Here is a 14,516-nt window from a genome sequence, read left to right on the forward strand (position 1 = left end):
GCGGGCGGGCCTCCAGGAGGGGCGGGTGGAGGTGCCTGGTGTGGGGTCGCCGGTGCACAGAGAGGGCAGGAGGCCCGGCCTTCCCTCTGGCCCGCTGAGACCCTGGGAGGCCACGCTCCCCGTGCCCACCCTTCTGCACGGTTTTCCACTGCTTCCCCTTTGAGGCTCACTCCGGGAGGTCCCTGTCCTGGGGGAACCTGGGCCAGGAGGGGTGTATGGAAAACCCCTAGCCGTTTGGAGCAACAAGGAAGTGCCTGGAATTAGTCTGCCAGGCCCAGCCAGCTCCGCCCCCAGAAGGTCAGCGGTCAGGCGGACGGGGCTCAGGACTCAGGCCTTGGGCGACCCGGGGCCGGCCTCTGAGGTCTTGTGCCCGGGACCACCGTGGGCCTGTCCCCTCCGCTCAGCACAGGTGTCCTTGCAACAGGGGATGGCCTGATCCAAAGCAGGGGCAGAGCAGAGGAGTGGGCAGACTTGGGGCGATTTTTTTCCTGAGACGTTTTCTTACGAGAAACATCGGACTCCAAGAGCAGATGTCGTGTTTGTTTGTCCAAACGTGACTCGTTATCGTGGCTTTGCCTCATCTGCTTCATTTTGCCCTTTTCCCCTCTGTCTGGCTGGAGGATTGTGAGGAAAAGGCCAGGCCTTGTCGCGCCCTCCACCCTCCAGTGGGTCCCTGTACGGGACGCTAACGTCGCATTCCGCAGAGATTCCCTGGTCGGTGCAGCAGGCCTGGCCGTGGGGGAGCCGAGCGCCGGGGAGGGTCTCCCATCCGTGTTTCTGTGAGCGAGCCGGTCATCAGCGGGCCTTTCTTTTAAAGCGAGGCCGCCTGTGGTTTGAGGTGTGAGGGCAGCGGGGCCGGCCCTGCAGGGGCGCCTCCTCACGGCCACTGGACCTGCAGCTGCCCGTCCTCGGGCGCGGCCGGTGGGGCAGTGGGGTATCCCCCGCCCTGAACAGGGCGAAGCTCCTGCCCAGCTTGAGGGCCGGGTTCCAGCTCTGCTTCCCTCGCAGGCCCTGAAGTACTCCTTCCAGACCCACGACCGCCTGTGCTTCGTCATGGAGTACGCCAACGGAGGCGAGGTAGGGCCCGGTCCCGGGGGCGGCCCTCTCTGAGCCTCGGGCGTCTGGGTGGCTGTCCTCCCCGCTCCCAGCCTGGTTAGGGTCTCCGCCACGTGACCCTGGCCCGGGTCGCCGGCCCCGCTCAGGCTCCCCGTCCCGCAGCTCTTCTTCCACCTGTCCCGGGAGCGGGTGTTCCCCGAGGACCGGGCCCGGTTCTACGGCGCCGAGATCGTGTCCGCCCTGGACTACCTGCACTCGGAGAAGAACGTGGTGTACCGGGACCTCAAGGTGGGCGGGGCCGGGGATCGGGGGCGGGGCTGGGAGGCGGGGCGGGGAGGTGGCAGGGCAGGGCTGGGAGGCGGGACGGGGAGGCGGGCTGACCCGGAGGCCGCCTCCTGCAGCTGGAGAACCTCATGCTGGACAAGGACGGGCACATCAAGATCACCGACTTCGGGCTGTGCAAGGAGGGCATCAAGGATGGCGCCACCATGAAGACCTTCTGCGGGACGCCCGAGTACCTGGCCCCCGAGGTGCGCGCCTGCCGCGCCCCGAGTCCCCGTGTCCCCCACTCCCCCCTCCCGACCCCCCGAGTCCCCCCGTCTCAGGTGCCCTCTGAGCCCGTGCCCTGCAACCCCAGGTGCTGGAAGACAATGACTACGGCCGGGCGGTGGACTGGTGGGGGCTGGGCGTGGTCATGTACGAGATGATGTGCGGCCGCCTGCCCTTCTACAACCAGGACCACGAGAAGCTCTTCGAGCTCATCCTCATGGAGGAGATCCGCTTCCCACGCACGCTCAGCCCTGAGGCCAAGTCCCTGCTCTCAGGGCTGCTCAAGAAGGACCCCAAGCAGCGGTGAGCCCTGCCCTGGGCTGCCCCCCAGCCACCTGTCCCCTGAAACCCCCAGGGAATGACCGTGCTGGTGGCCGTGTGTGATGTCCTCGGCCTGGGCTGCCCCGGGCAGAGGGCCTCCTCACACCTGCTCAGGAAGACCCGGCCCTGCCGGCAGCTCCTGCCCACCCGGCACGCTGCACCTGGCGGCCGACCGCAGCCTGTGGGAGGAGGGGTCTGAGCCGTGGGCCCAGCAGGCGGCGACCCCGTCACTGTGGCCTCCGTCTCCCCGCAGGCTCGGTGGGGGCTCCGAGGACGCCAAGGAGATCATGCAGCACCGCTTCTTCGCCAGCATCTTGTGGCAGGATGTGTATGAGAAGAAGGTGCGTGGGGCCTGTGCACACCCCTCCCCCCGCACACGCCCGCTCACACCCTCCTGCTCACCCACATGCCTGCTTACACGCCCCACACACACACGTGAGGAGGCCTCCGAGCGAGGCAGCTGCTTCCTGCACGTGTGCCTCTGCCCTTTGCCCTCTGAGGGACCTGGGAGCCCCAGGCCCTGGCCCATGCTGGTGGGGTGGCCAGCAGGCTCAGGAAGGCTGTCCCTAGGCTTGCTGGGTGCCTGTCCCCAAGCATGCTTCCACCCCGTTTCCAGCCCACCCCTCCCCTGCAGGCCACGCATGGCCGGCTGGGCCTTTGTCCCTGTGAGACAGGGCTCTCCAGCCCTGCTCCGCTCCAGCCAGGGTCCTGCCGCCTCCTGGGCCTGCCCTCCAAGGGCTCTAGTCCCAGCCCCGACCCAGGACCCCCGCTGCTAGTTGCTGCTAGGTCCCAGGCAGCCCTGCCCCCGGGCCAGGGGTCGGGGGAGTGGGGGGTCCTTTCTCCCGCCAGCCTGTCCCTCTGCAGTTGCCCTCGCATCCTGCGTCGTGGTGAGTCCTCTCTGAGGCCTGACGCTGCCGGGCCACTCTGCCATCCGGGGGCCACAAGTGAGGCCGGTGGCCCCGCAGGTGGATCCCTGAAGGGCGAGGCCCCAGAGGGGACGTGGGCAGGGGAAGGCCTGGCCCCAGCCTTGGCTCCTGGGTGGGGAGTTGGGTCCAGGTCCAGGTCCAGGTGTGCAGGGCGAGGCCTGTAACCCAGCCCCCTTCCTGCAGCTCAACCCGCCCTTCAAGCCTCAGGTCACGTCCGAGACGGACACCAGGTATTTTGATGAGGAGTTCACAGCCCAGATGATCACCATCACGCCGCCCGACCAAGGTGAGGGGTGGGCCTCCCTGCCGACCCCTTCCTCCTCTCCAGGCAACAGAACTCCATGCTCAGCATTTCACTGGGAAGGCTCCCTCAAGGGTGGCCATCAGGGCGGGAGGGCCGCGGCCCCCCGGCCCCGGGATCGTGGGAGGGGGGCTCGCCGAGGCTGGATGTGGAGTCTGGGAGGCGAGCCCTCGGGGCCGGCCTCGCTTTCCCCGGTGCCCGGGAGCTGAGCCGCCCCTCCCGCCCGCAGATGACAGCATGGAGGGCGTGGACAGCGAACGGAGGCCTCACTTCCCCCAGTTCTCTTACTCGGCCAGCGGCACGGCCTGAGGGGCCCGCCGGCCGCGCTTGGGACGCCACCGTGGGCAGCCGCGTGCTCCGGACGAGGGCTTGGAAGGATCGGGAGGAAGCCTCGCACGGATGACCTGTATTTAATGTTTCTTATTTCTGGATGCGTTTGGGCGGGACCATGCCGTCCTCCAACACGGATGGGAAGACGCCTCGTGCTGTGGGCAGGGCTGCCCGCCTTGGGGGCGGTGTCCCCCTGGCCAGCCAGGTCGGGAGGAAGACATCCTGCGGTTTTTCTTAATTTATTCATCCAGTTCTCCAGACGTGGCCTCGGCCTTCGGGACGATTAGATTCACGTAGGAAAACGTTGAGGACTTCTGCAGCCAAGTGCAATCGGGCCCGGGTGGGCCCTGCCCGCGGCCCCTCCGTCCCTCTCGCCGGCTGTCCCTGGCTGCCCCTGTCTCGGCCTGGCCCGGGGGCCCCAGAAGCCACTTGGCCATGGTGTGCTGGCCCGGCCCCCTCTCGCTTGGGGTGGGGCACGCAGCAGCCCCAGTGCTGAGGCTGGAGGAGGGTGGCCCCTGCAGTGGGGCTGGGCCGGGGCTCACCGGCGAGATAGAAGAGCCAGGTGACATCTGTTGCCGTGTGTTATGCTGTTCACGTGCATACTGGGGTTTCTAATCTCAGGAGAGAACCCTCCCTCCGCCCCCTTCCCCACTGGGACCGTCTCACCCGATGGCTTCCCTTGGTAGCACCTGTCCTTACAGAAGCTTCACTCTCCTGCTGTCGCCCTGGCCCCACCTGACGCCCTTGGGAGGGGCCATCGCTGCACCCTGGCGTTTTTTATACTCAACTTTAGTATTTTTACTATTATGAGACTTTCCCTCCAAATTCTTCAATAAAAATTGCTTTTCAACTCTGTGGCTTGTTTTGCTGGGTGGCAGGTGAAGGAGCATCCTCTCCTTCCTGCCCGGAGGCCCCAGGGATGACCTTTGAGGGACGATGTCCCCCCACCCCACTCTGGCGGGACTCACTGGAGGGGGGATGCCCTGGCCGTCCCTGTCTCCACCTGGCTTCACCCCAGCCCCACGCCCCAAGGAGGCCACCCAGACTGCCTACCAGCTCTGTCCGTGCAATGCCGCAGACCCTGACCGCCAGGAAGGACCAGCCACCCTGCAGGGCCCAGAGCTGGCCAAGGCCGAGACTCGGGTCACTGCCAGGCCCTGGGCCCTGAGGAGGCCCGAGAGAGCGTCCTGCCGGGGGTCACATCGCAAGCCTGGGGCAGCCGGGAGTGGATCCGGGGCGCCCGAGCAGCCCAGCGGGACGTGCCCTGGGCGCCACCTGGTGGGCGCGGAGAGGAGCCGGCGGCCGGCACTGGCCCGCGCGTCGGTCTCCGGGCGCCTGCCCAGAGGGGCGGGCGGGGCCTCAGCTCCTCCTCTCGCCCCACAGGCGTGGCCGGGACAGGCCTGGACGTTCACAGGGACTCTGGCGCCTGGGCCCGCGGGAGGGGGCAGAAGCAGCCTGCTTCTCCAGGCTCCGGGGCCGGCCACCCTGACAAGACATTCCTCGGGGCGGGGTGGCGGCCCCTTCTGCTGGAAGGGGCGCCTGCGCAGAGCATGGGGTGGGCGGGGTCAGTCCAGGCCTGCGGGTGCCTCTCTGGGCGGTGCCTGATTGCTCAGTTTGGATAGGCTCTGAACTATTTCACTCCCACAGCTTTTTTGGAAACCACAAACACACCAAATGTTACCTGCTAAACGATGCTTTGGATCCAGATTTCAGATACATAAACACGTCCTTCAAATTGGAAGCCTGTGCACTGTTGGTAGGAATGTAAAATGGCACAGCCTCTGCAAAACAGTATGGAAGTTCCTCAAAAAAAAAAAAAATAGAACTACCATGTGACCCAGCAATTCCACTCCTGGGTACACATATATACCCCAAAGAGCTGAAGGCAGGGTCTTGAAGAGGTGTGTATTTTAACACATAAAAAAAGGAAAAAAAATGTATATTGTAGACACCAGAACCTACAGCAGTATCTTTCCATTATCCTCGAACTTCGAGCAAATGGTACCCCAAAGTGGCAGATGTGGTGTGTAAAACCGGGAGGTGCCTCTAAAGCTGGAGCTGGGGCATCGGGGGTGTTGGAGGGCGGCGGCCAGCTGGCCAGGTAGAGGGGCACGAGCTGCTCTTTCTCGTGGGACCTCCTTGGGTGATGCTTGGGGGATGGGGGGATGGTTGGGGGATAACGGGGGGATGCTTGGGGGATAACTGGGGGATGGGGGTGATGGTCTTAGGGACATTCTTTGGCCTGGGACAGGTTTCAAGGTCATGGGCATGGACACGAGCACAAACTTACCCTGATGGCGTGTCCCATCCGGGTGGGTGGGGCCGAGAGGGAATGAGCCGAGGCCGGAGCCCCCAGAGCCTCTCGGCCTTCCCGGAGGTGGGGCTGCGCAGGCGCCTCCTGCAGCAGCATCGGGGCGGAGCGGTAGGGGTGCAGGGAGACGGGCACTTCGGGAAGGAAACTCCTGGGCGCTATCCCGTCCTGGCCGCAGGGCCAGAGCAGAGCCGGAGGGGCCTGGTGAACAGCGGCCTGGGGCAGCGAGGACCAGCAGGGTGGAGGTCCCACGGCCTGGCATGCACGGGGGCCAGAACACCCTCCCATGTTCCACCCAGCCCTTCCAAGCAGCAGGCCGGGCCTCGGGAGGGACACAGCAAGACAGGAACAGAAGTGCCTTTAGCACCCGTAGTGCCCACGTTTCAGCAGGCATGGCTGGGTGCTGCAGACGAGGCCCTGGGGGCTGCGGGTAGGTCAGCAGCTCCCAGCAAGGGGCCAGCCAGGCTGGGGTGTCGGGACGGCACGGGCGGGGTCTGCCCCCAGTAAATGCCACCCCGGGAATGTCTGCTCAAAGACGGGTCACCATTCAACAGATACTCAGTCTACACTTTCCCTTTGAATTTGCTTGTGTCTTCATACTCAAGGTGAATTTCTTGCAGACAACAGAGTTGGCTGGGTCTTGTTTAGACAATCTGAGGGTCTCCACCCCTACGGGGGTGCTGAGATCACCTACAGGAGTGGGATCTAGACGTGGCTGAGCTTAAACACCGTCTTGCTGTTCTGTTCCTCTGTGCATCCCATTGGTTCTTTGTGCCTTCCTTTCTCTTTTTCTCCCTCATTTTGGATTAAATAACTATTTTTTAACAACCCATTTTATCTTTTTTAAAAAATTTTTTCTTAATTTTTTTGGCCACGTCAGGTCTTAGTTGTGGCACGTGGGCTTCTCTCTAGTTATGACATGTGGGTTTTCTCTCTCCGGTTGTGGCACTTGGGCTCCAGGGTGCGTGGGCTCTGTAGTTTGCAGCACACGGGCTTTCTTGTAGAGGTGCGCGAGCTCAGTAGTTGTGGTGAGCAGGCTTAGTTCCTCCTCGGCATGAGGGATCTTAGTTCCCTGACCAGGGATCGAACCCGTGTCCCCTGCATTGGAAGGCGGATTCTTTACCCCTGGACGACCAGGGAACTCCCCCATTTTCTCTCTTTTATTGGCTTATTTCAATTTTACCAGCTCTCTCACTGATGTTCCTTTTCTGTTCCAGGATCCAACCCAGGATCCCATGTGGAATTTAGAACAAATCTCTCCTGAAGGAACGACTGTAGCCATGGCCTGTCGGATGTCAGTCCGTAACTCACTCAGCAGCTTGCCTTGGAGTGAAATTCAGCCCTTCACACGCACGGTCCTCAGAAGACACACCTCCACTTGCCGTCTCCGTGCTGTGGTCACAACTTTTGTTTCCACATGTTCAAAATCCCCAACATACATTACTAGTTTTGCTTTCAACAATTTTTTTTTTTCTTACTTCTCTAGTTCAGGAGCCTAGATTTTCCTCATTCTTTATTATTTATTTATTTATTTATGGCTGTGTTGGGTCTTCGTTTCTGTGCGAGGGCTTCCTCTAGTTGCGGCTAGTGGGGGCCACTCTTCATCGCGGTGCGCGGGCCTCTCACTATCGCGGCCTCTCTAGTTGCGGAGCACAGGCTCCAGATGCGCAGGCTCAGTAGTTGTGGCTCACGGGTCCAGTTGCTCCGTGGCATGTGGGATCTTCCCAGACCAGGGCTCGAACCCGTGTCCCCTGCACTGGCAGGCAGATTCTCAATCACTGCGCCACCAGGGAAGCCCCTCAACAATTGTCTTTTTAACATTTTAAATATTCTTACTTGGTAAAATATATGTAAAATTTACCACTTTAACCATTTTTAAGTGACCAGTTCAGTGGCATGAAATGTATTCACGTGGCTGTGGCACCAGCACCACCGTCTCCAGAACTTTTCATCTTCACAAACTAAAACTCTGCTCCCATTCAACACTCACTGCCCCCTCCCCTGGCCCCCACCCTTCCACTGTCTGTCTCTGTGAACCCCACTGCTCTAACGACCTCATAGGAGTGGAATCACACAGGACCTGTCCTTTTGTGACTGGCTACTTCACTCGGCCTGACATCCTCAAGGTCCATCCGTGCTGCAGTCTGTGTCAGGATCTCCTTCCTTTTTAAGGCCGAATCATATTCCATCGTATGGACGGACCACGATTTGCTTATCCATTCATCCCTTGATGGACACGTGGTTTGTTTCCACATTTTTACTCTTGTGAATGACCCTGCTATGAACATAGGTGTACAGACACCTGCTCGAATCCCTGCTGGGTATTTGCCAGGTCACGTGAGCTCTACTTTTAAGTTTCTGAGGAACAGCCATACTGTTCCACAGAGGCTGCGTCACCTTATATCCCCACAGCAGGGCACAGGGCTCCGGGGTCTGCACGGCCCCGCCAGCGCTTGTTTTCTGTTAAATAGCAGCCCCCCTGACGGGCGGGAGGCAGCGTCTCCTGTGATACTGAGCTGTGTTTCCCTAATGATGAGCGATGCTGGGCGTCTCTTCACGTGCTCACTGCGGTTGTGGTCTGCACGTGGACACTGCGCCGGAGGCCCAGGGCCTCTACAGGGAGCCAGGTGAGAGGAGGTGACCCCACGATGAGGGCTCGTGCCGCACTCACGCGGCCCAGCCGGAGAGGCCTCTGAATGCTCTCAGCTCAGGAAGGCCCATGGGCTCACTTGCAGCCGCCCCCAAGACCTCATGCCTCCCTGTGGCCCTCCCCCGCTCCTGCTTCAGGGGTCCTAGGCTCTGCACTCCGGGGCAAACTCCACCCCGGCCCAGCCCCCTCGAAGAGTCACTTGACCCTCCAACCGTGGGTGCCCCCGCTGCCCACAGGACACCGCCCTGCTCCCCACCCCAAAGAACCACTCTTTTCCTCCAGGGTTTCTCGGAGGGGCTGGGACTGACTACCCACGGATTCATCCCGAGGGCCTGGGCCCACGGCGCTGCAAGGACCCCCGCGTATGGGAACCGGGGCCCGAGAGCCAGGTGAGGAGGCCCCGCGCAGGGCTGCGACCCTCCCTTCCCCCTCTCGTCCACTCCCCTCCCTCAGGCCACACGGGCTGCACCACCCAGACGGAACTGGACAGGCAGGTCACCCGGGGCCCAGCCACCCGGACAGTGGTGTATTACGGTGGCATTTCAGGGACAGCCTGGGACGCAGCCCCACCCCCGAGGGGCACTGGAACCCCACCGGGGCTCACACACTCTGGCCTTCAGTGTCCCCACCTGTCAACGGGACAATCGGCGGCACCTGGCATGGAGCTCAGGGCGCTGCCAGGTGGGAGCCGGGCAGACCACGGGCCCCAGGAGCGCTGACGAGTGAGTCCTCTTGTCTAAATATAAAGGGTTTATTCTCTTCTGTGATCAGGAGAACAAAATACAAAATAGAAAGGCTGTCCCCTCCCGCCCCTCCCCCCAGTCCCTCAGCGTGGACGGTGGCGAGGTCGTCCAGGCAGGGCTGCTGTCCTCTCCTGGCCTCAGGCCTCGAACATGGCGCAGCTGGCGCACAGCACTTTCTCGTGGAGGTCACTGCAGCTGCGACACCGCGAGGTTGGGGGAGAGGAGCTGGCATTAGGGCTGAGTTCCACGGGAGCTGCCGACCCCACCTGGTCCCTCGACTTTATCTGGAGGCAGGGCCATGGGCCCAGACAGAACCAGTTAAGACGAGGCCCCACTGCCGCAGGGGGCCGAGCCCACAGGGCCGGGTCCTTGGAGGACACCCGCAGAGGCAGGCGGCTCGAGGGTCCGGGGAGAGGCCAGAGCACGGAACCCGCGGAGTGCGGGGCTCCAGGAGCAGACCCCCGCGGCCTCCCTAGAACCAGCCCCCCGAAAGATATCTGCCTCTGGAGCACGAGGGTAAACGTCTGGGGTGCTCGCTGGAGCCGTCCCCACAGACTGACAGCTAAGGAGCCCCCGGGGCTCAGCCCGGCTCTCACGTCGGCCAGGTGTGCAGCAGGGTTGACTGGCCCCGGATGGCTCCCAGGGGCAGCAGCTCAGGTAGGGTAGGGTCGGGAGACACGCTGAAAGGGGACGGCAGCACGCCTGAGGCGCAGCGGCAAAGGGTCCGCGTCCAGGGCCAGGAGCTCGGCTCCAGCTCTTGGCGGCGATGCCCTCCCCCCCGCCCCGCGGCCGTGCCTGACCGTGGGGACGGGGCAGCCAGCAGGTGCAGGCAGGATGCCTGCTTCCAGGGCGGCGCTGAAGCTCGGAGGCCTGAAGCGTGGCCTCCAGCGGGGACCCGGAACGCGTCGTCTGTTTCTCACCCGGGTCAGAGAGCCCCGCCCGCCGGGGCCCGAGAAACAGGCAGGTGCGCGGCAGGCTCTGCGGACGCGTGGGGACCAGGCAGCAGAGAGCAGGGGCGGGAGGGCGCTGCCACGGGAGTCCCTGCGGACGAGGACGGCCCCGGGGAGGGAAGCGGCTGCCAGCAGGCGGGGCGCCCACCTGGCCCCTCAGCTGGCCCTTGTGCTGTGCGCAGCTCCCCCTCCAGGGAAAAGCCACTGGCCACCGGCAAGGCCCTGCCCGTCTCAGTTTACATATAAATAGGAAGAAAAGAAAAACTGAGTTGGCAAAATCAAAAGAAAGAGTGTTCCACACTCACGACTCGCCCAGCACCTGACCCCTGACCTGGCCAGCACGGGAGGCCCACGCCTGGCCTCCGTCCTTCTGCCCAGCGCGTCCCAAGCGGGGAGCAACCCACCTCTCAGCAGGAGTGTTTTTAACTTTCCACGGTTGGGGTTGGTTTTAAAGGCCACTGGGACTAAACTGGTTTGAGATCTGCAGAACCTTTCTTACGGGGCACTGCCCATCCCCACCCGTCAGCCGGGAGTGGCCGCTGGGATGAGGACAGTGCCCGAAACCTCCTGGGCAGGGAGGGGTCCACCGGCTGCGGCGGACACGCTCACCCAAGTCACAGACAAACGCCTGTTTCCTGCCCTCACCTGTCAGGCGTCCTCCGCTAATGAGCGCGCTGCATAGGAAGGCCATGTGAGGCTTCCTGATGCCAGGGCTCAAAGGACTAGAGCACGAACGGTCTGGGACAGACCACAGACAGCGCAGAGCTGACCTGCAAGGTCTGGACTTCCTCCAGAAAGGATCTCAAGGTCTTGGAAAAACTCAAGCTGAGCAAAGCATTTACTGGCATCACATCGTCCCACCGGGCAATGCGGGATGGGCCTACCGCCCCCACTCCCCGACGGGGCCCTCACTCACTCCACGAGGGCACACAGGGCGCAGGCCACTGCCCCACAGCCGCAGCAGGTGCGCACGCAGCGCCCGCACAGGGCCCGCTCGCACTGGCCGCACGCCGCCTTCCCGTCCACGGCCCGCACGCATGAAGAGCAGGCGCCCGCCGCCGCCATGGCTGGGTCTGTGGGGAAGAAACACCTGTCAGCCCAGAGGGGACCTGAGCGCTGGGGCTGGGGACCACGCCTCCTCCCGCGCCTGACCGACCACCAGGTCCTAAGACGACAGCCTGTGCGTAAGCACAGCACCCAGACCCGTTCACCAGGGAGAGATCCCAGCTGGCTTCCGTGACTCCCACCTACAACTCCCACCACCCAAATGTCGGTACCTAAGGGTCAGCCCTTCTCCTGACCACCTGCGTCGGAAGTCGCTAGGCCTTCGTCCCCTGTGTGTCTCACAGCTGCGTCTCAAAGCGCGGTCCCTGCATCACGGGTTAACACAGGGGTCCCTTTGCCTCACCCAGACCCGGGGGCGGGAGAGATTTTAACCAGCGACACAGGTGACACTCTGAGACGCACCCCACACTGCACAAGGACCCGAACAGGCTTTTCCCACCCAGGTGGGACTCCGTGGGAGAGCTGCAGGTGGAAAGCAGGCAGGACACCAGGAGGGTCACCCAGAGGGGTCTCTGCTCCTTTCCGATCCAACAGTTAGAAGCTGTTCGCAGCTACCAGACGTGGATGTTGGTGACAGCAGAGCCTCCTAATGTCAGGAGCCTGCAGGCGCTCGCCCTGTTCATATTGTCAGACTCGGGCCCGGCTCCTGCCAGCCCAGGTGGGAAAAGCCCCTGCCACACCCCGTCCTTAGCACACAGCTGGGAAGCGCCTGCCGTGGGCCTCACTCACCAGCCTCGGAGGCCTGGGCTCGACTCCTGGTCAGTCGGCCGTCGGGCCCGATCAGCATCTGCCCGCGCGCGGCCCGAGGGGCTTCCGTGGGGCCAGGCTTCGGGGACTCCGGAGTGTCGACGATGGCGCAGCCTTCCTCCCACGCGGGGTCCATGCAGGCCTGGGCCCCGCGGAAGAGGAGCTGCGTGGTCTTTTCTGCGGAGGACAACCATTTCCCCGCTTACACCGCTGCAGCACGGAGGCACCTACGTGGCCACCTCGTCCCTTGAGCTGCGCGTGGCCGGGTCTCCTGCGTGGTTATCCAGCCACCCCAGACCACGCTGCTCCCTGGCGAGCTGGGTCCCACCCTGACCTCCTGCCTGGGCTCAGCGGCCACCTCCTCCAGGAAGGTTCTGGACCCTGCAGCCCCACCTGGGCTCCCTGTCCTATCACTCTGCTCATTTTCCACACGTGTGGCCTCACCTCCTTGCCGTTCGTCTCCTCCGCAGCGCCCACAGGCCGGCTTCGTCCAGCAGAGGAAGCTCTGCGCTGTGGAGTGCTAGCTAACGCACAGCCAGAGACGCAGAGCTGAGCCCACACCCCAGGCAGCACGCACCCCTTCACCTACCACGGAGCTGCTAGCAGACGGCACGGCAGCAACCAGCTCCGGACAAGGTACCCCAGAACTTCCCAGCCCTCTGTGGGCCCTGGACAGCCCCCACCCCCTGACCCCAGAGCTGAGGTGGTTTCTCAGGGCACTGGGGGCTTTCACAAGGTCAAATGCCAGGTGCCAGCCCCAGAAATGCTTTGTTTGTGGTTTTCTGCCCTGTCCCAACAGAGCCAGGGTGGAGACCTTAGAAGCTGCTGGTGCTAAGTGAAACCGACAGAAACACACAGTTGGGTAACTCAAATGGAGCGGCTGATGACAGCCCCGTCACACCCAGTTCCTCCTCCTCCAATCCTCCCCACCCCCACTTATAATAGGGTGGGACTGGGGGGAGGTCATGTGGTGAGGCTAATACTTGCTTTCAAGGGCCTGTGGTCCGTTCAAGATAAAGAGACCAGGGTTCAGGCTTGGAATTCATTACACACGAGTTCACGCTGGCCTATGTCCTGCCCTTCTTAGGGAATGCCCAGGGAGCCTAGCACTCCCTCTGTGACGGGGCCCTGCGAAGGACAAGCCCCTGCAAATGCTCCAGAACATCGTGGTCAAGAGCTAGACTGACTTAGCCCCCATTTATTTTTAATTCTTCTGTCTGCAGTGTTTACATTTTTTGAAGGTCCTGAGAGGATAACACTTGCAGTCTGGCCATAGTACTCACAGCTTCACTCATTTTTATCACCTGCAAGGCCTCGAAAGGCATTTGCGTTTGCAACCCTGCGTGTGCAAGAAAAGAAAGGGCACAGCAGCTGCTGATGGGGGCAGCGGGGCGGGGGTGAGGGGTGGGGAGCAGCAGGAGGAAGAGAAGCAGGGTCTCCCCAGGCTAGGCTCTTCCCCACATCCCTAATGCACGGCAGCACCACTCAATCACAGACACCCAGGTAACCATCTGACTGTTCTACACGCACAAACCTTGTGCCTCCAACCACTACTTAAGGTAAATTCCACTCTGTAGTTACCCCAGGGTATTAACCTCCCCGAAGTGATGATCAATAATATCAATGCGCCCGAAAACCTGCATGAGGAAGCCAGAGAAGGCTTCCTAGGTCAGTGTCCTTACATCTCTGGAACTGGACACTCCAGCCACAATGAACCGGACAGCACTCTCCGGCTTCCCGGTCTTTGCATAGGCTGTTCCCTCTGCCTGGAATTCCCTTCCTCTCCCTCTCTGCCTGCCTAACCCTGCAGGATTCGGCTTCGACTCTGTTCCTCCACGAGACCTCTGACAGCCTGCAGCTGGTCCTGCAGCGACCCGTGCCTGCCCTGATGACCTCTGGAGAGTCCTTCTCTGGCTGGCCCCCCAGTAGACCGCAAGGCAGGGTCTCCCGCAGCCGCAGCGCCTGGCAAGGAAGGCGCGCTCCACAAACGCCTCTCAGGTCAGAACAGGTGCTTCTACCGGCTTATTCCACCGGGACATCCCACTCCCCGGCCTCTCGCTGAGGCCGGTCAGACCAGGGCTGGCTCCTGAGCGAGTCCAGCATTCCCACAGGACAGAGCCCCGTCTCGGCCCCACGCGGAGGCCGCCTGTTTCGCGAAGGTGGAGGGCGGGGACAGGTCGTGGACGCGGGCGCATTCACAGCGCCCAAATCGCTGCTTCCAAACCCGGCCGGGCGGCTGGCCCCGGCCCCCGGCTCCAGGGGGCGCGGCCTGCGGAGACCGCCTGCCCGACCCCGCTTCCCCTCACTCACCGAAGATCTCCCGCGTGAGGCGCTCGGCGCACACGCCGCGACTCAGCTCCCTCCGGCCCACACGCACCTTGAGCTGCAGCGGGGCCGCGTCCGCGAAGGGGCAGCCCCGCTTGGGCATGGCCGCGGCCCGCAGCGGCGCAGCTCCGCGGCCGCGCCTCGCCTGCCCAGGATGTCACAGCCGCGCGCCAACCCCTGCGCGGGGCGGGGGCGGGGCTGGTGCGCGGCGCAACGCGGGATAGGCCCGGGAAGAGGGCGGG

General features: G+C 63.0%; 2 protein-coding genes across 7 annotated transcripts in view; one reads left to right on the top strand and one right to left on the bottom strand.

The window, feature by feature from the left end:
• The window catches only part of AKT1 (AKT serine/threonine kinase 1), a 65,747-nt gene that overhangs the window by 18,432 nt on the left and 32,799 nt on the right, over positions 1-14,516 (top strand). Inside the window, exons 8-15 of one of the 3 annotated variants that reach the window (XM_082387612.1) lie at positions 1,009-1,077; positions 1,219-1,344; positions 1,458-1,586; positions 1,694-1,908; positions 2,180-2,267; positions 3,036-3,138; positions 3,383-3,559; positions 3,735-4,255. In XM_082387612.1, the coding sequence (XP_082243738.1) occupies positions 1,009-1,077; positions 1,219-1,344; positions 1,458-1,586; positions 1,694-1,908; positions 2,180-2,267; positions 3,036-3,138; positions 3,383-3,462 (810 nt within the window). In that variant the 3' untranslated portion in view covers positions 3,463-3,559; positions 3,735-4,255. Of the gene's footprint in view, positions 1-1,008; positions 1,078-1,218; positions 1,345-1,457; positions 1,587-1,693; positions 1,909-2,179; positions 2,268-3,035; positions 3,139-3,382; positions 4,256-14,516 lie in introns of all 3 variants that reach the window. The other 2 variants (XM_082387613.1, XM_082387611.1) reach the window with 2 other exon arrangements.
• SIVA1 (SIVA1 apoptosis inducing factor) lies at positions 9,177-14,441 on the bottom strand. 4 transcript variants are annotated; one of them, XM_082387633.1, is made up of 5 exons: positions 14,260-14,441; positions 11,932-12,126; positions 11,054-11,210; positions 9,784-9,867; positions 9,177-9,382 (listed from the first exon to the last, which is right to left on the bottom strand). In XM_082387633.1, exons 1-5 carry the CDS (start codon positions 14,375-14,377, stop codon positions 9,325-9,327), a joined length of 612 nt encoding a protein of 203 aa, XP_082243759.1. In that variant the 5' UTR covers positions 14,378-14,441; the 3' UTR covers positions 9,177-9,324. The 4 variants fall into 4 exon arrangements, with proteins under 4 accessions (XP_082243759.1, XP_082243760.1, XP_082243761.1 ...); XM_082387634.1 differs by lacking the exon at positions 9,784-9,867 and adding an exon at positions 10,286-10,367 and having other exon boundaries at positions 14,260-14,440; XM_082387635.1 differs by lacking the exon at positions 9,784-9,867 and having other exon boundaries at positions 14,260-14,437.

This window comes from Balaenoptera borealis, assembly GCF_965194805.1.
Source record: "Balaenoptera borealis genome assembly, chromosome: 3".
Classification (NCBI taxonomy): domain Eukaryota; kingdom Metazoa; phylum Chordata; class Mammalia; order Artiodactyla; family Balaenopteridae; genus Balaenoptera; species Balaenoptera borealis.